The sequence below is a fragment of the Psammomys obesus genome, unplaced genomic scaffold (assembly GCF_907164565.1).
Source record: "Psammomys obesus unplaced genomic scaffold, mPsaObe1.curated_primary_1811, whole genome shotgun sequence".
NCBI classification, from domain to species: Eukaryota; Metazoa; Chordata; class Mammalia; order Rodentia; family Muridae; genus Psammomys; species Psammomys obesus.
In genome coordinates, this window is record NW_026596088.1 from 7175145 (window position 1) to 7200318 (window position 25174).

The 25174-nt window shown below is 40.7% G+C and overlaps 1 protein-coding gene across 1 annotated transcript in view; it reads right to left on the bottom strand.

Moving 5' to 3' along the window:
• Window positions 1-1469: 1469 nt before the first annotated feature.
• The window catches only part of LOC129691536 (phospholipid-transporting ATPase ABCA3-like), a 126411-nt gene continuing 102706 nt past the window's right edge, over window positions 1470-25174 (bottom strand). The window contains exons 21-30 of the mRNA XM_055627698.1: window positions 24654-24873; window positions 24032-24196; window positions 15547-15734; window positions 14436-14561; window positions 13977-14171; window positions 11940-12127; window positions 11264-11434; window positions 10718-10908; window positions 2091-2164; window positions 1470-1610 (exon numbers count right to left, since the gene is read on the bottom strand). Coding sequence (XP_055483673.1) covers window positions 1470-1610; window positions 2091-2164; window positions 10718-10908; window positions 11264-11434; window positions 11940-12127; window positions 13977-14171; window positions 14436-14561; window positions 15547-15734; window positions 24032-24196; window positions 24654-24873 — 1659 coding nt within the window. The remainder of the gene's footprint in view (window positions 1611-2090; window positions 2165-10717; window positions 10909-11263; window positions 11435-11939; window positions 12128-13976; window positions 14172-14435; window positions 14562-15546; window positions 15735-24031; window positions 24197-24653; window positions 24874-25174) is intronic.

Below are 25174 nucleotides of genomic sequence, written 5' to 3' on the forward strand. Positions count from 1 at the left end.
TGGATTAAAAGTCTAGGGCTAGGTGCCCCCTAAATTGTGAGTTTTGTGTTGCAGACTATCTCTGGATGATTTTAGAGCAAATGGACTAAATTCTTATTGTAATACTAATATTTCATTCCAGATAGATGGCCAGAGACTCAGAGCTCCTCTCCTGTAGCACAAACATCATCTGGCTGTTTGTGCTTATTTGCAAGAATTAGGTATTAAAGAAAAGACATGACTCATGGCATTCCCTTGCTGCTGCTCTAGTGAACTCCTCAGACTTTGATTCAGGGTTCCCATGCCATCAGACTGAAAGCATTATAACACTAAAAAGTTCTCTTTGTGTTTATGTCTGACTGAGTGTATGAACATATGTCTGTGCTTTCTGCTTCCTTGTTCTGAGGCATTGCCTCTCCCTCAACCTGAGCTTACATTTTCTTGGCAAGACTGAAAGTCAGAAAGCTCCAGTGATCTTGTCTCAGTTCCCTTTAGATGTAGAGTTACAGGCATTTATGGGATGTCCAACTTTGTTACGTGTGTTCTGGGGTTGGAGCTTTGTGCCTTAGCATTGTACAGCAAGTGGTCTTAACCACTGGGCTATCACTCTAGTCTCTTTAAAAATTATTATTTAGTTGCACATCAGTGTTTATTGCGGCATTTTTTCACAACTCCTGAACACCCACAACAACAGAGAGAGAGACCAGGAAAATGTGGTAATTATATAAAATGGAATGTTTCCAGCCACCAAGAAAAACAAGTTTACATTACTTGCAAGAAAATGGACACAAATGGAGATAATCATATTAAGCAAATTAAGCCAGTCTCATAGAGACAAATATATTCTCTCATTTTGGGGTCCTAGATTTCATATAGCAGTTTTCACATAAAACTGCTCATGTATATATAAAATGACAGCAGAAGTGAAATGTCCATAGGAACAAAGGTGACAAACAGGAGTGGGAAGAGATGAAAAGGGTTGAAGGGGGAGACTATGCTCAGCAAAAAAAAATGTATGTCTGTATGAAAATAAAAAACAATAAATAAAAATAAACAAAAATTTAAAAATAATAGCTTAAGCAAAAATAAAAGCTTATTGTGCTTTTTCTAAACCACCCTGCTCCATCCTCTGAACTCATAAAGACTGAACGTTTCAATCTTGGGTAACAGACAGAAAATCTGAGGTTGAGAGACAGTAAGGAAAGACCCAAGATAAAGAAGCTGGTCAGCATCACAGCTAAGGGTTTGGCTCAGGTCACAGGATTTGAAGTGACTTTCAGAGCTGTGCTTGGAAGGCAGAAGGAGAATAAAGTGCTAACTTTTAAGTTTAGAAATAGGGCAAAGTGAATCTTTACAGTTCAGATAACCTCTCATTCATCCGAACTTTCAAAGACTGCAAACTATCTCCCTTAGGGTTTTTATTCACGTATGCATATAAAAAGACTTTTATGTGCTCAGTGCAGAAAGAGGGTCACTGCCTGGATTGCAATCTACAGCAGCTTCATTTCCTGAAAAGTTCTTGTTTTATCAGTATTAGCAAAGGTCAAAAAGATTTGTTCCAGGGTTACTTGTTTGACAGAATAGTCTTCTAAATTGAATAGCACTTTAGCTTTCTCCAAAATTTCAAACACCTTAAAAACAAACATACAAAGGCAAAGTTAACTCATAGTATTTCTTGGTAATCCTTTCCCCACTCCACCTTCCCCAACCAAGACACAAAGACAAGAGAAGCCAGAAGGCAGAAGGGAAGGTTGGTTGAGAAATAGATAGGAAACAGCTCTCCCGCTTCCACGCCGTTCTGCTTTCACATGCTTTTTAGACAGACTCTCTACATGTAGCCCAGGCTGGACTCAAATTGGAGATTCTCCTAACTCAGCCTCCAGAGTCCTGCCCAACCACACCTACTTAACCATCATCATTCTCTTGCTGAACAATACATAATAATATAATTTAGGGGTCAGAAGATTCAATCAATTAAATTCAGGAGGCCTTGGAAAAGTAGCAAAGTTTCTAATTCTCTTCTAATTAGATTCTCATTCCATATGCACGAGTCCCAATGTTTTCTATTTGCCCTTTTTAACACATTAGACTGGCGTGAATTTCACAACTACCTTTGCCCAGCAGATTTCCTTGCTTGGAATATAGTAGCCAACAATCCCTTGAAATTCCTGGTTTTTGATGTTACCTAAGAAGAGAAAGATTTTGACAAGTGAGTAATAGAGAGGATCAAAGTGTTTCTATTTAATTCAAAAAAGGTACAGTACAGTATTGTTTCATAGTGTTGTCTGGCCTGCTATGTAACCCAGGCTGATCTTGAATTTATGGCAAATTAAATGCCTCCGTCTCTCAAGTTCCAGGATTGCAAGTGTGCTTTGGACCCTATCTGGCAGTTTTGAAAAACTCCTATGTAATTGCTATTTCAATTGTCCCCACAAATGCAACATAAAACGTGTGCAATTAATATCAACTATGATATAATCATCAAGATTTTGAACACTACAGGGATGACCTTAATTATATCAATAGATTTACCTTCCTTATAAAATGCTGCCTTGTTACTGATAGTTTGAAAAATTGCAGAGGGTTGGCTCATTAACTCTGGAAAAATTCATAGCTCACACAATCAGTTACAAAACCTGAGATTTATATGAGTCCTAGTGTTTGGCAGAAATACTGTAACCACCTCTAATTAGGAGGATGCAATCATGTTTATTATACTTGGGAATCACTGCAAGTGTAATTAACTGGGATTAAAATGTTTTAAAGACAAGCTAAAATAAATGTCAGTAAGAATGGCATTTTAAGCTCTTTTTAAATTTTTATTTTTTTATTAATTACAGTTATTCACATTGTATCCCAGCTGTAGCCCCCTCCCTCAGCCCCTCTCAATGCTTCCCTTCCTCCCTCTTCTCCTCCCATGCCCTCCCCATGTCCAATGATAGGGGAGGTGCTCCTTCCCTTTCATCTGATCCTACCCTATCAGGTCTCATCAGGACTCGCTGCATTGTCTTCCTCTGTGGCCTGGTAAGGCTGCATCTCCCTCCCCCCCAAAAAGGGGGGGAGGTGATCAAAGGGCCAGCCACTGAGATCATGTCAGAGTCAGTCCCTGTAGGGGTTCTATCTCCATGAAAGGTCCTTGGATGGAGTATCAGTCTCAGAAAAGATCCCTGATCCCAGATTTTTTTTCCCCTCTCCTCGTGGTACTCTTGTCCCCTCCAGGTCTCTCTATCTCCTCCTTCTTTCATGAGATTCCCTGAACTCTGCCCAAAGTTTGGCTATGAGTCTCAGCATCTGCTTTAATACTCTGCTGGGTAGTCTTTCAGAGGCTCTCTGTGGAGGCTCCTGTCCTGTTCCCTGTTTTCTCCCTCTTCTGACATCCATCCTGTTTGCCTTTCTGAATGAGGATTGAGCATTTTACCCAGGGTCCTCCTTCTTTAGGAGCTTCTTTAGGAGCACAGATTTTAGTATGATTATCCTATATGTCTAATATCCACTTATAAGTAAATATATACCCTGTGTATTTTTCTGCTTCTGGGATACCTCACTCAGGATGATCTTTTCTAGTTCCCACCATTTGCCTGCAAATTTCATGATTTCATTGTTTTTAATTGCTGAGTAGTACTCCACTGTGTAATGTACCACAATTTCTGTATCCATTCCTCAACTGAGGGACATCTGGCTTGTTTGCAGATTCTGGCTGTTACAAATAAAGCTGCTACGAACATGGTTGGACAAATGTCCTTGTTGTATACTTGAGCCTCTTTTGGAGATATGCTTAGGAGTGGTATGGCTGCATCTTGAGGAAGCGCTATTCCTAATTGTCTGAGAAAGTGCCAGATTGATTTCCAAAGTGGTTGTACAAGTTTACATTCCAACCAGCAATGGAGGAGGGTTCCCCTTTCTCCACAATCTCTCCAGCATGTGTTGTCACTTGAGTTTTGATCTTAGCCATTCTCATGGGTGTAAGGTGAAATCTCAGGGTCAGTTTGATTTGCATTTCCCTGATGACTAAGGATGTTGAGCATTTCTTTAAGTGCTTCTCTGCCAAGAATGGCACTTTTTTGTAATGAATCCATACATAGAATGAAAAGTAGTTTTAAAGTCTTTAAGTTTTATTTTATTTTTGGTGTGAACTCTATCAAGGGTATGTATGGCAATAGAGTGGACTGCTGCTATGAAGAATCTATGTGTGTGTGTGTGTGTGTTTGTTTTTTTGTTTTTGAGCAAGTATGTCATGGAGCACAGGCACTGAGAACTCATTGCTTCACCCCACTTCCGTTTTGCCCTCCTTGCTTTCTGTTTGCAGTTGATGATGTGATTTCTCAGCTCCCTGCTCTGGTTATCTGTGGCCGTGCTGGCCCAGGCATTACAGATTTTGACCCTCTGGAGCCATAAGACAAAACAAACTTTTTCCTAGAAGTTGCCTTAGTCATAGTAATTTATCAGGGTGACACATATTAACTAACACGTGAAGCTCAGTGACGCAGAGTAAGGTTAAATACACACAATGCCTAATACTGTAGATGTCATCTGTGTTGTGACAACTAGTTTTCTCTTCCGTAAAGGTAACCACTTTCGTGGATGAGCACCTATGGTTTCTATGGTTAAGCATCTCTTTGCTTTCTTTGTTTTATTATTACTTAAATATGGACTCCTAAGTATAATTGCTTTGCTTTGAATTCTGTGCTTCACATGAAGACACACATACACTATATATTTTTGTTCATATATTCTTAAAAATGTTGTCATTTGTAGTTTATATCATTAATTTTCATTACTCCCAAGTCTATCGTATAGTTATTTCTACTATTGTGGGTATACAGAAGGGTATCTAGACTTGTGGACTATTCCAAATGATCCCATCAAACAGTGAACTTGTGTCAATAGGCAACTGAAGAAATAACAGAGTGTGACTGTTAGTCTAGTCCATAAAGGCTCTGTGTTCTTCATCTCAGGGTCTTTACTGTCATTTTACGTGAGGGAAGCTAGCTACCACGTTGTGATGATAAGATTTCTATGTGTCAGGGAACTATCAACAGCTATGTGGGTGAGTCTATTTCTTCGTAGATCCTCCAGGCCCGAGATGTCAAATGATTAAACACCATAAGGGACCCTAGACCAGAGCCACTCAAGCTGAGGTGTGGAAATTATGACATAATAGATGATAACTATTGTTTTAGATTGTTAGTTTTTTTGGTAATTTGTTACAGCAGTAAATATATATTCCAGCTCGGAACCATTACATAGAATTTTGTTTTGGACATTTCCTAAATGCCTCCCAGTATTTGTGTGAAATTAGTTTCTAAGAGTGCATTTCTGGGGTAGAAATTTAGTATCTTCCACAATACTAGATATCACAAAATAATTTCAATTATTTTTCCATCCAGTCAGTCATGGATAAGCATGCTCCATCTATTCCTACTGTGCTAGCCCTTGGAGTGTTCATTCACCTACAGTTTAACTAGCTTGATGATATTTGCGTTTCATCGAAAGCTTTAGTTTGTATTTCCTAAATGACAAATGCTTATCACTTTATATATGAACTGAATGCTTTGCTTACTTTTATGGTATAAAAATCGCTCCCTCCAAAGTCTCAATTTCTAGACTGTCGACGATATCAAAATGACCACAGTCTATGTCTAGCCTGCCTTCTGATAATGCCCAGTCCTGTTGCTGGCACTGGCTTCTTTCTGCCTCTTTATATTCTAAGCTTCCTGGAAGACACTGTCGCTCCATTTTTGTCATGATATTATCTGTGTGTTTTCACTCTTTCTTTTCTATGTGTATTATTATTATTATTGTGTGTATATGAAATCTGGAGATTCAAAACTAGGCTGCCATAAACATTTTCTATACTATAATTATTTTGTCTTAATGAACATAATTTTCACTTGCGAAGATTTAATTCATTGTTTTTTGCAAATCTGATCTGTTTCTTTTTTCATAAAACCTTTTAACCAAAGCATCATATATGCAAAATTTTGGAGACAGAGTCTCTCTATATAAGCCTGAAACTTTCTATGCATACCAGAGTGGCAACATACACATAGAAATCCATCTGCTGCTGTACCCTGACTTCTGGGATTAAAGGCATGTGTTACCACACCCAGGCCACAAATAATGGTTTTAAATCTTGTACGTAATTTTAATGAACATATGTAGACATTTCTACAGATATTTTAGGAGTAAAATAAGAGGTCATAGCTTACAATTCATCTTATGAGAGGAGATAACTTTGATCCCCAAATTAAGCAATACTAGTGACAAGAAAGAAAAAATTTGACTAATACACTTCTGAGCACAGATGTATGAACACTAATCAAATACTGGCAACTTGAATCTATAAATATTTAAAAAGAGAACACATCATAAGCAAGTGAGATATATTCTAGGAATTAATATTAAAAATCAACCAACATAATGGTTCATAATAAAAAGAAAATATACAAGTATTTTAAAATATGTATGAAATAAATATAAAATTCAACACATAATTAAGATTCACAGTAACTTAGAAAAAAAAAAAAGAACATTTCAGCAGTGTACCTTATCTGCTTTCCCTGACTGTGGTCCTGGAGACTGAACCCAGGCCTCACACAGTACACAAGCACTGAACCATCAGGCTGCCTTTCCAGTTCAGTTTTTGCCTTTTGTTTTGAGGCAGAGTTTCACTAAGTCACCCAAGCTGACCTTGAAACTTGCAGTTCTCCTGCCACAGTCCCCTGAGTAGCTGACTATCAGCGTTTTTCAATGTCTTGATCTCCAGTTAGAGCAATGGATTCATTAAATGCTCCAAAACTCAAGTGACAACACATGCTGGTGGGGATGTAAAAAGAGGAGAGCACTCTTCCACTGCTGGTGGCAGTGAAAACATGTACAGCCACTTTGCAAACCCATCTGGTGCTTTCTCAGAAAACTGGGAATAGCAGTACTCCAAGACCTGGTTATACCACTCCTGGACATAGACCTGAAAGATGCTCTACCATACCACAAGGACATTTGTTCAACTATGTTTATAGCAGCTTTATTCATTATAGCCAGAATCTAGAAACAACCCAGATGTCCCTCAAATAAAGAATGGATACAGAAATTATGGCACAGTTACACAATGGAATACTATTCAGCTATTAAAAACAAAGAAATCATGAAGTTTGCAGGCAAATGGGCAGAACTAGAAAAGATCATCCTGAGAGAGGTAACCCAGAACTAGAAAGACAGGCATGGTATATACTCACTTATAAGCTGACATTAGCCATATAATACAGGATAACCATGCTAAAATCTACAACACCTAAAGAAGCTAAATATACAAGGAAGACCCTAGGGAGGATTCTTAATTCTCATTCAGAAGGGCAAATAGAATAGACATTGGATGTGGTTAAAGAGAGGGAACCGGATGGGAGCCTACCATAGATGTCCTCTAAAAGACTCCACCCAGTAGTGGATTGAAGCAGATGCTGAGACTCACAGCTAAACTTTGGGTAGAGTGCTGTGAATCTTATGGAAGATTGGTGGTGGTGGTGGTGGTGGTGGTGAAATAGAAGAGGACAGTAATACCACAAGAAGACCAACAAAGTCAACAAATCTGGGCCCACTAAGGCCTGCAGAGACTGATGCACCAACCAAAAACCATGCATGGAGAGGATCATGACATGCTGCTCAGATGTAGCCCATAGGCATCTCAGCCTTCATTTGGTTCCCTAGTAAGGGGAGGTGGGGTTATCTCTGACATGGACTCTGTTATCTACTTTTTGATCACTTTCCCTTGGTGGGGGAGCCTTGGAGGCCACAGAGGAAGATAATGTAGCCAGTCCTGAGGAGACCTGATAGGCTAGGGTCAGAGGGAAGGGGAGGATGACCTCCCCTATCAGTGGACTGTGGGAGGAGCATGAGAGGAGAAGAGGGAGGGTGGGACTTGGAGGGGCCTACAGCCGGGATACAAAGTGAATAAATTGAAATAAATAATAAATAATTAAAAATTAAAAAAATGGAGCACACATCTATACAGAGACTCCTCAATAGAGGAAGCTCACATGGCTGAGAAGCACTTAAAGAACTGGTCATCATCTTTATCTATCAGGAAAATGTGAATCAAAACTACTTTGAGATTCCATCTTACACCTGTTAGAACGGTCCTGATCAATAACACAAGTGACAGCTCATGTTGGCAAGCATGTGGACTAAGAGGGACACTCATCCAATGCTGGTGGAGTGCAGACTTGCAGGCTTTATGGAAAACAGGATGGCAGTTCCTCAGAAAACAAGGAATCAATCTACTTCAAGATGTAGGTGTACCACTCTTGGGCACACACCCAAAGGCACACACCCTACTACAAGGCACTTGTTCAACCACATTCACTGCTGCTTTGTTTATAATAGCTAGTACTTGGAAACAACCTAGATAACTCTCAACAGAAGAATGAATAAAGAAAATTTGGTACATTTACACAACAGAATATTACTTAACTGTTTAAAAAATAACATCATGAAGTTTGCAGGCAAATGGTGGGAACTAGAAAACATCATCTTGAGTGAGGTAACCCAGAATCACAGAGATAAAAATATGGTATGTATTCACTTCTATGTAGATATTGGCTATTGAATAAATGATAACTCAGCTATAATTTGTAGACCCAGGGAGGTAAGGCATAGAGGAAGGGACTAGGACATGTATCACCCTGGGAGAAAAAAATGGAATAGATTTTATGGGTGGACTGGGTGCTGGGGTGTGGGAATGGGGGATCAGGTGGGAAGGGAGAAGATGAAGTTGAGGGAAGGGATGTGGGGAGAGACAGCTAGAATTAAGGGACCTTTGATGGCTGGAACGAAAACCAGTGAAAACTCCTAAAATATGTGAAGGCAATTCTAATGAAGTCTTCAAATAGTGAGGGGAGACTGAGTCAAACTGCCCATTGCCATTTCTTGCCACCAAACAAAGCTTTCAATAACTGGTCTGGTTATGACCTTTTGAGTTCTTGGCCAAAGTGATCCCATGGAACTTCCCAAACAATTCAGACTGTTGCCAAGACATTAGGTTGTTCTCCAAAAACGGACAGCAAGGCCCCATTGCTGAAGACAAACTTTACACAACTCATTTCACAAGCAAAAGAAAAACGTAAACACTAACCCAGCCACAAAACCCTTCGTCTATGTTGCTGTCCTGCCTGAGAATGTGCTAGAGCAACCGCGGCACAGGGCTGTGGGAATCACCAACCAATGTCTGATTTGACTCAAGGCTCACTCCATCGGACTGAACCTGTGCTGGCCAGTCTTGTGCCAGCTTGACCCACAAACTAGAATTATCTGATAGGAGAGAAACTTAAGTGGGAAAAATGCCTCCATAGGATTCGGCTGTAAGGCATTTTCTTAATTAGTGATTGACTGGGGGGGGGGGGTCTAGCCCATTGTTCGTGGTACTGTCTCCTGGGCTGGTGGCCCTGTGTGCCATAAGAAAGCAGGCTGATCAAGCAACGGGGAGGAAGCTGGTAGGCAGCACTTCTCCATGGCTTCTGCATCAGCTCCTGCCTCTCAGATCCTGCCCTACTTGAGTTCCTGTCCTGACTTCCTTCAATAATAAACAACTATACGGAAGTGTAAGCCAAATAAACCCACCTTTCCCCAACTTTCTTTTGGTCATTTTGTTCTGTTATAGCAATAGAAACCCTAACTAAGACAGAAACCCTAACTAAAACCCTAACTCAACACTGTTTGGGTGACCAAGAACTAGAGACTAGATAGCCCAGAGACTTAGAGAAAACCAGATATTACTGATCTTAAAAAATGTTAAGATACTAAGATAAAATGATTCATAATGACATTTTGCTATAGTCATAGGTTAGTGGTGCCTGGCTCAGCCATCATTAGAGAAGCTTTCTCCTGCAGTAGATGAGAGCAAACACAGAGACCCTCAGCCAGACATTCAGCAGAGAGTAGAGACTTCGGAACACTCAGTGCTAAATGGGATGTCTTCATGAAATCCCTCCCTGCAGAGGTCAGGGAACTCTGAAGAAGAGGAGGTGGAAAGAGTGTAATGGCCAGAGGGGAGTGAGGACACCAGGAGAACACGGCCCTCTGAATCAAGTGAACAAGGTTCAATGAACTCACAGAGACTGAGGCAGCCTGCACAGGGCCTGCATGGTCTGCAGCAGGTTCTCGGTGTACATAGTATAGCTTCCTGTTAAATATTTTTTTTATGGGACTCCTGAGTGTGTTAAAAAGTGGGTCTCTGATTTTGCTTTCCCTTGGGGGCTCTTTTACTTTTGTTGGTTTGCCTTGTCTAACCTTGATGTTATGGTTTTTGTTTTAACTTATATTTTATTTTGTTGTTATCTCTTAAAATCTTGTTCTTTTCTAATGAGAGATAGAAAGAGAATAGATCCAGATGGGAGAGGAGGTGGGAGAGGGTAGAACTTGGAGAGCAGAGGGACAGGAGGCTGCAATCAGGATATAGTATGAAAAAAGAATCTATTTTCTATAAAAGGGAAAATAAAAAAATTCTACATATTAATGAATATGAGCAATTTTAGTTTACTGATTATTTCAAAGAACTAGTTGAGAATCTCTGTTTTTCAGTGAAAATTTCTTGGCAAACATCAGAGATAAATTCATAGAACTTATTAAAATGAGTTTAGTATAAGGGTTCAATAAATATGAACAATTCAATGAAAACTATAATTAAAAACATGTAGCAGAAAATGAACATGATTTAATAGTCACAAATTCATTACACCTATGTTACCTGGGAAAGTTGATTTAATGAATTTCTTGAACTCTGACACTTTATCTTCATCCTTAGCAATGTTGATCTTTACTGTTAGAGTGTATACATGACCAAACCTCTTTCTGACATGCTGGGGGCTGCCCAGGCATGTAAACCTCCCTTTCACCATGATGGCCAGCCTAGAACACAGAGCCTCACACTCTTCCATTCTGGGAGGAAAGAGAAGATATGTTTGAGGATACTCAGAGGATAACGTCAAACAGCTCACATTGAAAATCTCAGAACTGGAAGCCTTGGTATACTGATGGTCACCACTAACATCACGTTTGGAAAGAGGACGTTTGGAGATTTAAATCCTCATTAAGTTACCCAACTAGTATTTTCTCTCAGTTGATTCCATCAGTCAACTGAGCTCTCTCAGTTTGCAGGTTCACCCACAGTTGCTTCTCTGTAGTTCCTGTGTTTAGGTGAGTTTATCAACTCAGAGTCCTGGCTGAAATTAATTCCAGCGTAGACTCATTCCGGTCCCTTCTAGTTCCCAACCAAGCTTCCAACGGCTCTTACCTGTGGGAAGTTATGACGATAGCTTTACCAGTCTTACAGATCCACGTAACTGTGTCCCAGAGCAGATGCTGAGCTACTGGGTCCATGCCAGTAGATGGCTCATCCAGGAAGACAATTGAAGACTTTCCCATTAGGGCAATAGCTGTGCTTAGCCTACGCTTGCTTCCGGCACTCCATTATATGAAGAAGAAAAAGTAGTATATGTCATTAATTCATTCAGGATGCTGTGATAAGACTCAAAATTGATGGTGCAAGTGTGTGTGGGTGTTTGGATGTGTATCTCCATGGAGATATAGGGACTTTTTTTGTTTTGACTTTTTGCGACAGGATTTCTCTGTGTAGCCTTGGATGTCCTGGACTTGTTTTGTAACCAGGCTGGTCTCGAAATCACAGAGGACCTCCTGTCTAGGCCTCCCTGAGTGATGGGATTACAGGATGTGTGCCACCCCACCCGGCTGGACTCTTTTTTTTTTTTTTAATGCAAAGATTGTTCAGATATGTAAAAGGCTAACTAAATTCAAGTGGGATATGTTGCTGCTGGGCCTTGGCAGAGCGCTAGGTCATTTCACAGTCACTGCCACCATGTGAGAGAAGTAGAGGTGGGCTTTGTGGGCGTTCATTCTAAGCAGCAGGAGCACAAGATGGAGCACTTAACAGCAACGGCACAATGTCTCACCTGTATGTGTGGATAAACTGGTCCGCGACGGGTTCCAGGTGCACGGAGAGCAGAAAGGCTTCCGCATACTCATTAATGTCTTGCTCTGGGACACCCCACAGGCTAGCATACATGGTCAGCAACTCCCGGCCTGTCATGTGGTTCAGCACGGATTCAGTCTGAGGACAGTAACCAATTCTTGACCTAATCTGAATCCAAAAGGGTAATTGTGAGTAGGAGATCCATGTCCTCTCCTCCAGGGAGTATAAATCTCATAGGGACGAGGGACAAGACGTGAAGCTGTTTAACTCGCACTGCTAAGAAAGTTTGATGCCCCTACAGCTACCACTAAGAATGGTTTATTCTTTCACCTTCAGCATCTTGATTGATTGATTTTTTGAGACATGGTTTGTCTATGTAGCCCTGGCTGTCCTAGAACTCACTCTGTAGACTAGATCTGCTTACGTCTGCCTCCTGAGTGCTGGGATTAAAGATGTGTGTCACCACTACTCGCCTCAGCATTTTTTTTTTTAGATGGAATTCAGTGACATAAAATAAGGCATCACTAGCACTATCTGGAATTTCAACATATACACACATTACTACTATGTGTTTGTTAGATGAGATTGCTTATTCAAACCCTTGTTTGAGTGATTACGAGAGAGATTACTATGTTAACACCCTAATTAAAGTATTTTGTCTACAGCAATGGTCAGCTAACTTCTGCCAGATCAGCTCTCTCACAGACAGGAATTAGAAGCTGCCTATCAACACACACACTATATAGTATATAGTAGTATATATTTTTATGCGTTTAGCTAAGTTAATGCCAAAATAATTTTATCCAGATTTTCCCCCTAACTCTCCAATTTTCATGATTTCCTCTCCAGTTCGTTTATGAAGTATTTCAGTGTTAATAACCCACCAAAGTAATTCCATATTCCTTTTATCATACACATTACTGACAGACTATCTCATTTACTTTCGCAGTTTGTTTCATCTGTACTTTGATAGTTTGCAAATTCCTATCACTTTCCTATCACAGGTTTGTACTTGTTCATTATATGTTCCCTTTTAGCTGTATCATAGCTGCCTCAAGATTCAAATGGCCTCCAAACACGCTCTTTCAAGATATTCACTGTTTTGGTGATTGCCATCTTCCCCTTCAGAAGCTCACCACAGAAACCTGGGCACCATTTTTGCTTCTTTATTTCTTTAAAACTTACATCCAAACAGAACTAGACCCTTTCAATCTTTTCTATTTCTTCTCATAATCATTTTCCCTAATTAATTGTATTTCAACTTCTCTGTCAGAGCAGGTTAAATGCGATACCTGTTCTCTGTTAGGGCCTGTCTTTGTTACAAAGCTGAAGTCATTTTGTATTCAGTCTCCATCTTGATCATGAGGTAAAAATAAGTTCAAATTCTTAGGGTCTGCTTACTTGCCCAATAACACTGACAATAAATAATCCTAAAAGGTCAGATTAACCTCCTATCTTCCTGCGACACAATGATGTTATCACCGTGTTATCTGTGCACTTGCTTACACCTTGGATGCACTCTGAAAGGCCCCAGCCACCACCTCGGTTGCCTCACTGGGAACCAGTCAGTTGAAAGGTCAGCTATAAATGTAAGAGTGCTCTTTCTCTTGCCTCCTGTCCTTGGTGTTCCTATAAACAAGACGCTGTAAGGGCAGACCAACACTGTGGTTTGGCTCCCGAGCCCACTGTGTCCCTGATCACGGGCAGTCTTGGGGTATTGTGTTCAATAAGCTGTCCATATCTGATTGAGACCTGTGTCTGAGTGGTTTGTGTGGCTGTTCTTGGACTACAACATTCTCCTTAATTCCAGTTCGGTTCCAATTCTACTTACAGACACTTACTCTTTGTTTCACAGGATACTTTCCTTCTCTTAAACTCAGTATTGCATGGAGTCTGTCAGTTCTGAGAAATGAGGACTTCTGTACTAGGGCCCTTAGCTTCCCTCCCCTGTTCCTCAACAATTTGCCTGGCTATCTCTTCATCTAGACACTGGGTCATTGGATAAGAAGTGAAATACCTTTCTTAGATTTTCAGTGACACTATTGCCATCAATCCATGCAATTCCAGAGGTGATAGTCTCGTCTCCAGTCAGCATTTTGAATATAGTAGTTTTTCCGGCTCCATTTAATCCAAGCAATCCAAAGCACTCTGACTTCTGGACTACAAGGGAGATGTTTCTCACAGCCTTGACAACAGGACACTTAAAATAAATCTGAGAAAGTTAAAACATTAAAAAACAAAACAAAACAAAACAAAACAAAATAAAACAAAACCTCACGATGTACTGAGACACTGGTCATGGATCAACCACAGTATTCACCTCAGACTTCTGAAGCTAACAACTGTTGACAATCTCATGAGAGCACTTTTCCTTCCTGCCCTCTGCAGAACTGCAATTAACTAGTACGGCCACCAGTAAGTTCCAGGCAGGGAAAATGCTTAAACACCAAGGCAGCTAGCCAGTAAGTGACATTACCTTTGTAACTTCATGAAGGACCAGTGGGGTAGTCTGTAAACTGAGCAGCAGTGTGAAGACTTTTCTTCTTTCCTTCCTTATGTCTTCATCCTCATCTTCTTTGGTGCCCTGTTTAGACAATAAAACCTATATTTTTAAAGCAAGGAATACACATGTGGACACTCTATAGAGAACTGCCTTAAACCAAAAGCTGTAAGAAAGTTAACCTGTGGGTATAATCTAAAAGATATGAACAAACACTTGAGCAGTTTCTAAGACTTTTCTACCTGTTTCTTCAACTCTCACGTGCAAACATACTTCTGGCTGGCTCTAGTTTAGAAGAGTGTGGCAGCCGAGGAGAGTCAAAGAAAGACACAATTCTATGAAACTATTGTTATAAAGATGTTATGGGAGCCGGGGCAGCGAATGGTTACAAGGAAATGCTGATTTCTACCCTACACAGCAGGGTAGGTGCACATATATGGTTCTGAGGGCATGCACAAGGCCTGCACACACGCAAGCCAGACAACATCCCAGCATGGAGTGGGGAGGTGGCACAAAATCCCAAACCTGCCTGAAGAGCTATTGGTTACTGATAGCTGCTGGGAAAGGGATAATTAATTTTCTTGAAGAGTGTGAACCCTGGTAGGTTGACCGCACACCACTGGAAGGCTACACACCCAAGAATATTTGGGCAGGACAAATTGGACCCGGTGGCTTAAAAAAATAAGACGAGGACACAAAGTTGGATGGTATGGAGTAGGGGCTGGATCTGAAAGGAGCTGGGGGAAGGGAAGGAATATGATCAAAATATAATTATAAAATTCTCAAAGAATAAAAGTGTTTGTATAGTTAGCACGAGCAGTATATTCTTGCTAGAATAAAGACAATTATTTCAGTTGTAGCTAATCCAGAACAAATAACGTATTTCCTAGAAGACAGTGGATTCAAAAGTTTTGTCCTAAACTCAAACCAAGATGCTTATATCACAAATGAGCCACAGATTATTCTCGTGTAATCAAATAATATTTTCTTTAAAAAGTAATAGAAGTGAGAAAAATGTTAATTTGTATTTTCTGGCTGAATGGTGTGCTTTCTTTAAATTATATTTAAAGCCCAGTTGATTACTTACTCTCTTGCCTTTCCTGAGTGTACTGTACAAATAAAAAATAACTTTACGAAAGACAAAGTTCTTCAGGCTCCAGGAAACAGTATCCAGGGAGAAAAGCAAGAGGAGAAAAACTAAGCCCATGGTAGCCAGTGTGACCAGAAACTTCCCAATCCCGCGCTCTCCAAAGCCATACACATTGTTCTGTGTATCTGTGGATAAAAGAGACACAGTTGCCTTGCTTTAAAAAGCGGCACACTATCTAAAAAAGTGCCATGTAGTAAGTACGACATACAGGAAAAATTTTATTTTCTGTTTTTCGTTTATTGAGACACCTCATGTAACTGAGCCTGGCTTTCAACCTGCTGTGTAGTTGAGGATGATATGAGATCCTTGATCTTCTTTCTACCTCCCAAGTCCTAGGTTCATAGGCATGAACCTGTTCAAAATGAATTTAAAGTAGATTTAAGATGTACAGGATCTAGCAAATATGTAGCTGTCTTATTGTAGTTGATCTTCCTTGATGTGGTTATTTCTAGCTGTTATAACAAGTTGATCTTTTACTTATTTTCCCTTTAGCTTTTCTGGTTTCCTTTTTGGCACTGAGGACTGACCTAGGGACTCAGTAGTATAGCCAATGCTCTACCACCAAACTTTATCTGGCCCTTTCACCAGTGTTAGGAAGCATGTGATCTTACCACACATTTGATGAACATTTGACCTTATTCTCTGTGCAATTTTCTCACTTTTTTTTACAGAGCCCTTTGAAGCCAAAAGTCTTCAATTTTTATATGTTTATTTTTCCTTCTTTGTGTTTTTTTTGTGTCACATTCACTAAACTTAATCTCATGTAAAACTTTTATCTCTATATTTAGTTTGTATATACAGATGATTCGTGCACAGTGAGTTAAATTTTGTGTGTGTTACACGGTGAAGACCCAAGTTCACTTTTTTTTTTTTTTTTTTTTTTGCATATGGTTGTTTAGTTTTTCCAGCAGCATTTGTTAAACAGACTCTTCTTTATTTTTTTTCCTGAAAACTGAAATGACGACACATGCATGTTTTAACTTGCGGACTCTCCTATTCTCTGAAACTCTTCAAGCCACGCAGTGATAATGCAGTCAACGATACCCTTTCTTAATGTTTTCAAGCAATGCTTTATGTTTATCAGTGTAGAGTCTTTGGCTCTTTTAAAGTATGGTTTATATTTGTCAGGATAGAATCTTTGGCTAAATTTATTCCCAATATGCTGCTTCTGATGTTAATATCAATTAAGTTGTTTTATCTTCCTTTCAAACTGTTTATTTCTAGTACACAGAAGTATTTAGACTATTTTTATGTGTACTGATCTTACATTATGCATGTTTGCTAAATTTGTTCACCAGCCCAAACAGCTTGAATAGCTCAACTGGGATTTTCTACATAGCAGAACATGCCATTTATAAAAAGAGGTATTTTTCTTTGTTCATTCCCTATGAAGAACCTTTTATTTTTGTGTGGTTATTTTTACTTGTTAGAACTTACACTGTAATATTAAATAATAAGGGTGAAACAGCATTTTCTATCATTTCCCTGAAATGACTGAGAGTCTTTTTTACAGTTAGTATGACATTAGTTTTGGCTTTTCATAAAATTAGAATTTTATATAAATAAATAAAGAAATAGTCATTTTATATAGTTTTGTTTCAAACTTGTTGAGGTGTATGATATGGAATAATTTACTCCTGGTGGAGACAGATTGCCTACATGGGGTAAATTCTACTTTGCCATAGTTTAATGTGCTTCAAGAGTCAGCCATCTAGCATTTTGTTAAATTACAAATAAGTGGGCCTTACCATCAAGCTAGGGTGTGGTTCCTTCTCCTGTATCACTGGGAAAAATGTGAAAAATATCAGTGGTAATGATTATTATCTTTTAACGTATCATGGAATTTGTCTGTGAAGCCATGCAATCCTGGCCTTTTTCGGGGGGAGGAGCAAGATTTTGACAATGATTCAATATTCTTTCTACGTATGTATTCTGTTTCTGCTCTGGTTAGTTGGTAGGGGGAGGCTCCCTTATTGGAGGAGTAGGGGAGAGGGGTAGGGAAGTGGGAGGGAGGATAGGAAGTGAAGGAGAGGAGGAATAATCAGGATGTAAGATGAGTGAATGAATCAAAGAACTGAGAGTATCAATATCCTTGTATAATATAGATTTTTTGTTGTTGACAAAAAAAAAGCAAGAACTTGTTTTGATTCTCTTACATTTCTCAAGACTTTATGTGAACTATAATGTGATTTATTTTAGAGATGCTTCAATTGGCTGCTAAGGAGAATGTGTATTCTGTGGCTAGTTCATGAGAACATTATTGTATTTCTACTGTCACTAAATTAGGTTTTTGTTGATTGTTTTTTTTTGGGGGGGGTGGAGAGGTTGGATAAGCTATCAATAATAGTAGTGTTTTGAAGTCATTCGCTATTATTGAATCTGGACCAATCTGTCATCGCTATGTGTTTTATTTTTATGAAACTTTGATGCTTAGTTTAAATGTGTTTATTGTTGTTAGAGGTTTTTAATTGAAAATTTAACATTTATTTATTGTGTATGTATCTGTGTATATGTTTGAACCTGTTTGTCATGTCATGTGTAGATGTCAGAGAGTAACTTGAGGGAGTTGGTTCTTTCCTTCTTGGGAATCAAATTCACGTTGTTATGCTAGATGGTTAAGCACCTTTACCTGTGAGGCACCTTAGTACCCCTGTAGATCTTGGTGGTCTACTTCCTTTATGAATATGTAGTGGTTACATATGATATACATATCATATATGCACACATGCATATATATGTGTAAGGAGTACTTTTTGTTTAAAATGTACTATAAAAATAAAAATATATAACGTAGGTGGCTATAGACACTCTCGTCTTTAAATGTCTTTGGAAATGTTCAGAAGGCAGCTGCAGCCCTGAGAGAGACCCAAGCAGTTTGCCAGTGGCAATCCCTGAGTTGTTTTCTTAGGTATTTATCATTCCGATATAAACATTCAGCCACAATTTTGGGGAACACAGTCCATATCATCCATAAGCATGCCACTGACTTGTACTTTTTTTTTCTTATCAGTTACATTTTATTAACTCTGTATCCCAGCCGTGTCCCGATCCCTCATTCCCTCCCAGTCCCTCCCTCCTTCATCTCCACCGTGCCCCTTGCCAAGTCCACTGATAGGGGGGACCTCCTCCCCATTCATCTGATCCTGTTTTATCAGGTATCTTCAGGACTGGCTGCAAAGCTCTCTTCTGTGGCCTAACAGGACTGCTCCTCCCTTGGGGGGTGGGGAGGCCAAAGAGCCAGCCATTGAGTTCCTGTTAGAAATAGTCCTTGTTCCCCTCACTATGGGAAACCAATTGGTTACTGAGCTACCACAGGCTACATCTGAGCAGAGGTTCTAGGTTACATTCATACATGGTCCTTGGTTGCATGTCAGTCTCAGAAAAGACCCTGTGCCCAGATATCTTTGGTCCTTGTGGAGCTCCTATCCTTTCCTCATCAGACTAACTCCCCTTCTTTCTTATGATTCCCTGTACTCTGCCAAAGGTTTGGTCATGAGTCTTTGCTTTGAAAACACTGCTACTTGGAGTCTTTCCAATGCGCTCAGTAGACTCCTGTCATACGTTCAATGCACATCCCATCTGTCATTCTAAACAAGGATTGATCATCTTACCCCATGTCCACTCTCTTAATTATCTTTTTTAGGTGAACAGATTTCATTATGGGTTACTATGTAGATATTGTTTAAATTTGGTTTTGTCTTGGAATATCTTGAATTCTCCGTCTATGTTGATTAAAAGTTTTGCTGGGTATAGTAGTCTGGGTTGGAATCTGTGGTCCCTTAAGGACTGTATGATTTCTGTCCAGGCCCTTCTGGCTTTCATAGTTTCTGTTGAGAAATCTGGTGTGATTAAGATAGGTCTACATTCATATATTACTTGGCCTTTTTCCCTTGCTGCTTTTAGAATTTTTTCTTTGTTTTGTAGGGTCAGTGTTTTGACTATGATGTGACGTGAAGAATTTCTTTTCTGGTCTAGTCTACTTGGTGTTCTGTAGGCCTCTTGTATGTTTATGGCCATCTCCTTCTTTAAGTTGGGAAAGTTTTCTTCTATAATTTTCTTGAAAATATTTTCCGGACCTTTGAGCCTGATGTCCTCTTTTTCTTCTACTCCTGTTATTCTTAGGTTTTGTCTTTTCATGGTGTCCTTGATTTCTTGGATGTTTTGTGTTTGGAACTTTTCTGATTTTATGTTTTCTTTGAGAGACGTGTCAATTTCCGCAAGTGTATCTTCGGCTCCTGAGATTCTTTCTTCCATTTCTTGTATTCTGTTGGTGATGCTTACTTTTGTAGTTCCTGATCTTTTCTCTATGTTCTCCAGCTCCTGGTTTTTCTCTATTTGTGTTTTCTTTATTGATTCTAATTCTGTTTTCATGTCTTGCACCATTTCCTTCATCTGTTTGAATGTGGACTCCTGCTTTTCAATGATAGCTTCTATTTTTTTGTCCGTTTCCTCTCTATGTATCACTAATTGTGCCTCTACTTCTTTGGGTATAATTGCCTGTATTTCTATGAGAGCTTTGTTTATTTCTTCTTTATTTGCCTTCATTTGTGTGGACATTTCTTTGAGAGCTTTGTGCATTTCTTCTCTGTTTGCCTCAATTTTCATGGTCATTTCTCTGAGAGCACGATTTGTTTCCTCCTGGTTAGTCGATTTCTTTGGTTATTTCTCTGAGGGCTTTGTTCATTTCATATTTATGGGCCTCTAATACCTGGAGAAACATAGTTTTGAGGTCGTTTTCTTGTATATCTAGTGAATTGAAGTGTCCATTGTTTTGTGGGGTTGCTGGTGAGGTCATTATGTCCTGATTTTTTTTGGAGTGTTCTTACGTCTGCCTCTAGCTATCTGGTTATTTATAATCCTCACTGGTTGTTCCTCGAGATTGTAGTTTGGGCTATGATCCTCTCTTTCTGTTTTCTGGACTGTTTTTTCAGGAAGATGAGAGAGGTTCACTGCTTTGGGAGTGTGCACTGTGTTTTCAGTTTGCCTAAGTAAGGAATGTGACGCTGGCGCTATTCACGTGCACTTTTAGTGGGCGCAGTGTGCATGTGCGGATTCTCTGACTATTGCAGTGGCCTGCAAGCCACTATTACGCAGTTCTGACTGAGATCCAGGGATTGTTTGCCTGGATTATACTGGTGGACCCGCAAGGCAGAGGCTTCAATGTTGGGGTCGCTATCCCAAGAATCCCTATGATGCCCACACTAGGGGTGTGGGTAGCAGGGATCTCATCTGGTTGCTTCTGTGGAGAGGCCCTGGGTCTGGGGCAATCTCTCCCTAGAAGGCTCACTCACTCTCTTGCAGGACCAGTTGGAATGCACAGGGGTTCCCCTTGCTCACTACTCTCTGTTTTGGTCCTGCTGCAGAAGTGCATGGGTAGGCTAACAGGCAGCTCTGTGACACTGTGGCCGCAGGACTCGGTGTCCACCTTTCCTGTGTGCTGCCTCTTTGTCCTCTGCCAGGAGGGGTTATGTTGACTGGTCCTGGGGTGGCGCGGGAAAGAGTTAGGATGAGTGTACTCAATCCCAGATCCCGGGCCCAGATCTCTCTGCCAGAAGCAGCCTAGCGATAGAATCTATGTTTGCTGATCCCAAAAGAGTACCGGGTAGGGTTGAGTGTCCTCAGATCCAGAGCTTGGGGTTCTCTGCTAGGAGCCGCTGGGTGAGCTGGAGAGAGGGTGCTGTGTCCTTGGCAGGCTGCCTCTCTGTCCTTCCCCTCTGACATTCCCCTCTGCTAGGGCAAGCTTATGGAGGTGCTCTCAGGGGAGTGCCAGCAGGGGTTGGGTCGGATCCTGAGCCCTGAGCCGGTGTTTCTCTGCCAGGGGTTGGGGGGGGGGGGCGCGGGGGATAGAACTTACTGCTAGACCTTATTGCGCCGGACCCAGGATAATCTCAGGACGTGTAGAATGACCACAGTCCCAGATCCCGAGCTGTAGTTTGTTTGCTAGGAGCGGCCGGCAGCACTGGAGTTCCGGCACTGTGAAGCTGCTGTGTGCCTCTTTATCCTTCTGCTCTGCTCCGGCAGGGTTATGGCGGCGTTTGGGGGAAAGGATTGGGTTTTCTCAGCCCCGATCTCGGGTTGGGGTATAGACAATGTGGTCTGTGGCAGATTCTGCTGGACGCCTCCTGCCTCCTCCGAAGAGGGAGTAGGGATTTTGAGCTGGGCGCGCAGCTGCAATCCGTGCAAGGCGGGAGCTCAATTGTGATGGCGGCAGGTACCCGCCGTGGTCGGAGAGACCTTCCAGGGAAAGACTGGGTGACCCGTGACCAGTCTGGCAACTTTCCTTCCCCGTGGGTTTTTTTTGTGACTGGGACTCACAGTCTCTGGCACCCTTGTGCCCACTGATCAGCCTAGGGAAGTGATCGAGACAAGCAGGCTTGTGGCACCAGCCCGGAGACCCAAAGCCCGCGTTAGCCGGGTTCTCCTCCGGGTTCTGGCTGGGCAGCCGAGAGTGGACCCGACCGATTCCCACGCCGTGAGCGCCTCCCCTCACCTGGGAAACACGATCGATCGCTGTTGTTTTAGGGCCCAGAGTTCAGCCTCCTGGTGGCTGCACGGAGTGTGTTGTCCCGCTTCTCAGACACGGTGTTCTCCCGGTGCTGCCATCTTGGCCCTACTTGACTTGTACTTTTATAGTATGTTTTCCCCCATTCAAAAACTTTTAGTCTGCATGCGTGTTCCCCAGTGAAGTGTGTCTATTGCTGATCACACACCCATTTTAATCATGTTTACAAAATCCTATCAGCTAAACTGGAGAACTGACACTATTAATTTTCAGGATTACTACTGGGAAGTATTTGCTGATTCACATAATTTTGTTTCTGTTTTTCTGGTTGGTTTGAATATTGTTTATTCTCTTTTTTCTTCCTTATTCATCTCAGAGCTTAATGACATATTGAGTTGAGAATTTTTACTTTTTTCATTCTCATTTTATTTATAAAATGAATTATGTCCTGATTTCCTATGATGATGACAGCTTCTCTTATTTACCCACATTTACAGTTTCTTTTTTTAATGAAATTTTTTATTTTTTATATTAATTGCAGTTTATTTACTTTGTATCCCAGCTGTAGCCTCCTCCCTCATTCCTTCCCAATTCCACCCTCCCTTCCTCATCTCCTCCCATTCCCCTCTTCAAGTCCACTGATAGGGGAGGTCCTCCTCCCCTTCTATCTGACCCTAGCTTATCAGGTCTCATCAGAACTGGCTGCACTGTCCTCCTCTGTGGCCTGGCAAGGCTGCTCCTTCCTCAGGCAGGGTGGTGGTGGTGGTCAAAGAGCCTCCCACTGAGTTCATGTCAGAGACAGTCCCTGTTCCCCTTACTAGGACACCCACTTGGACACTGAACTGCCATGGGCTACATCTGTGCAGGGGTTCTAAGTTATATCCATGAATGGTCCTTGGTTGGAGTATCAGTCTCAGAAAAGACCCCTGGGCCCAGATTCTTTGGTTATGTTGCTCTTCTTGTGGAGCTCCTATCCTCTCCAGGTCCCACTATCTCTCCCTTCTTTTATAGGATTCCCTCCACTCTGCCTAAAGTTGAGTTAAGAGTCTCAGCATCTGCTTTGATACCCTGCTGGGTAGAGTCTTTCAGAGGCCCTCTGTGGTAGGCTTCTGTCCTGTTTCCTGTTTTCTCCTTCTTCCAATATCCATCCGTTTGTCTTTCTGAGTGAGGATTGAGCATCTTACCCAGGGTCCTCCTTCTTGCTTAGCTTCTTTAGGTGTACAGATTTTAGTATGTTTATCCTAAATTATAGGTCTAGTATCCACTTATAATTGAGTATATACTGTGTGTTTCTTTCTGCTTCAGGGATACCTCACTCAGGATGATCTTTTCTAGATTCCACAATTTACCTGCAAATTTCATGATTTCCTCGTTTTTAATTCCATTGTGGGTTTCTTCAAGTATTTTCTACAGTGCTGTTTTACTGGGCCATGAGTTGCTTTAGTTTGTGTTTACTCTAGAAGGTCTTCAATTTAAAGGTTATCAAAGTTAACTATGATATAGTAAATTTTGTTAGTAGTTAATGTACTCTTAAATATATCATTTCATGCTTTCATGGCTTTTAGGGTTTCTATTGAGATAGCTGATATAATTCTGATGGCTTAGTCACTGTAAGAATTTGGAATTCCCCTCTTGCAGTTTTCAATATTCTTTATTCTGAAGTCCTAACACTTTACCTATAATGTTGATGTGGAGAGGTATTTTCTGGTCATGCCTATTTGGGGTTCTAACTGCCTGTTCTTTTTTTTTAATCCCCCCCCCAAAAAATCTGCAAGCATTTCATTGAATTAGGTTTAATGTGCCTCCAATTTGCCTCTCAGCTCATTCTATCCAACTGAAAGAAAACTGAATGGTTACTTGCCGTAATCTGAGTAGAAGTGTAGAAAGTGGAAAGGAATAGAGTGAGTTCCCAATACTCACATGACTCACTGCAATCCATATAAATGCTTCGGAATTCCCTACTACACAGTCTTTTCACCTCGTAGTCATCAAAATACTTGCTGATACTCAATGCCATGTTGTAACTGGGCAGTACCATTAACACTGTACTTATGAGGCTGTTGATCAACTTGGGGAAGTCATTACCTGTTATTAAAAAATATAATAGGTTAGCTTCAATTATAAGAAGAGTAGTGAACCTCTTTCTAAAAACAAACTTCCCCCAAGTGGCTAAGCCATCCTCAGACAACTATGAAATTATCAGACAATCCTTGAGAATGCACCACTGCTTGTTACACCTACCCACCTAAGTAGTTTGTGGGGAAATAAGAGAATTAATCACACAATTGAGTAGATTTGGTAACAGGGACTTGCTAGAATCTGCTTTCCTTCATTTTTATTCGTGGTTCTCCTTTTCGCTCTTCTCTCCTCTCCCTTCTCCTCCATCTTCTACGTACCCACTCCATAAATATTTACTGATTTCCAAAATCATAGGTTTTCAGATCACTCGAAAGTGCTCATCAGTTAATTTTTAATCCTCATGTTACTTCACCCCAATTTACTTAATGTAAAAAAAAAAGAGAAAATCATATGGTGTTCTTACCATAGAACTGCAGTATAGTGTAAATGATGATACTGAATATGGTTGAAAAGTAATTGAAGAGCGTAGTTTTGATGTAGGCGGTAGTAGTGCTGCTGAAAAGGAAGCTTCCGAGGTACGTGAGCGGAACCACACACCAGCCATACAGCATGAAAATCAGCATCGTGTCCAGAAAGTTGTAGTGTGCAACAAATGCGTGCACTTGGCAGAACCTGAATATGCCCTGGGAGACAGCGTGCAGAGGCAGAATTCAGGTGAGTGATGCTGGGCGGTGGCTTAAAGCCCAACACTTAGAAAGCAGTAGCTACCGTTTCTACTAGGCCGTAATTACTCATTCCGGTCATTTTTTGAGCTTTAGAGCGCAAGCCTTAAGTGAACTATTTCCTCGACTGGGAATATTACAGTGAACACAGTGACCAAGCTTCCCTTTCTGTTTTTCTTTTCTTTGAAACAGTCTCTACTTTCCACAGCCATGTTCAAAGACAAAGTAATTTTTTTTTTTTTGTATTAAACCAAACCAAATT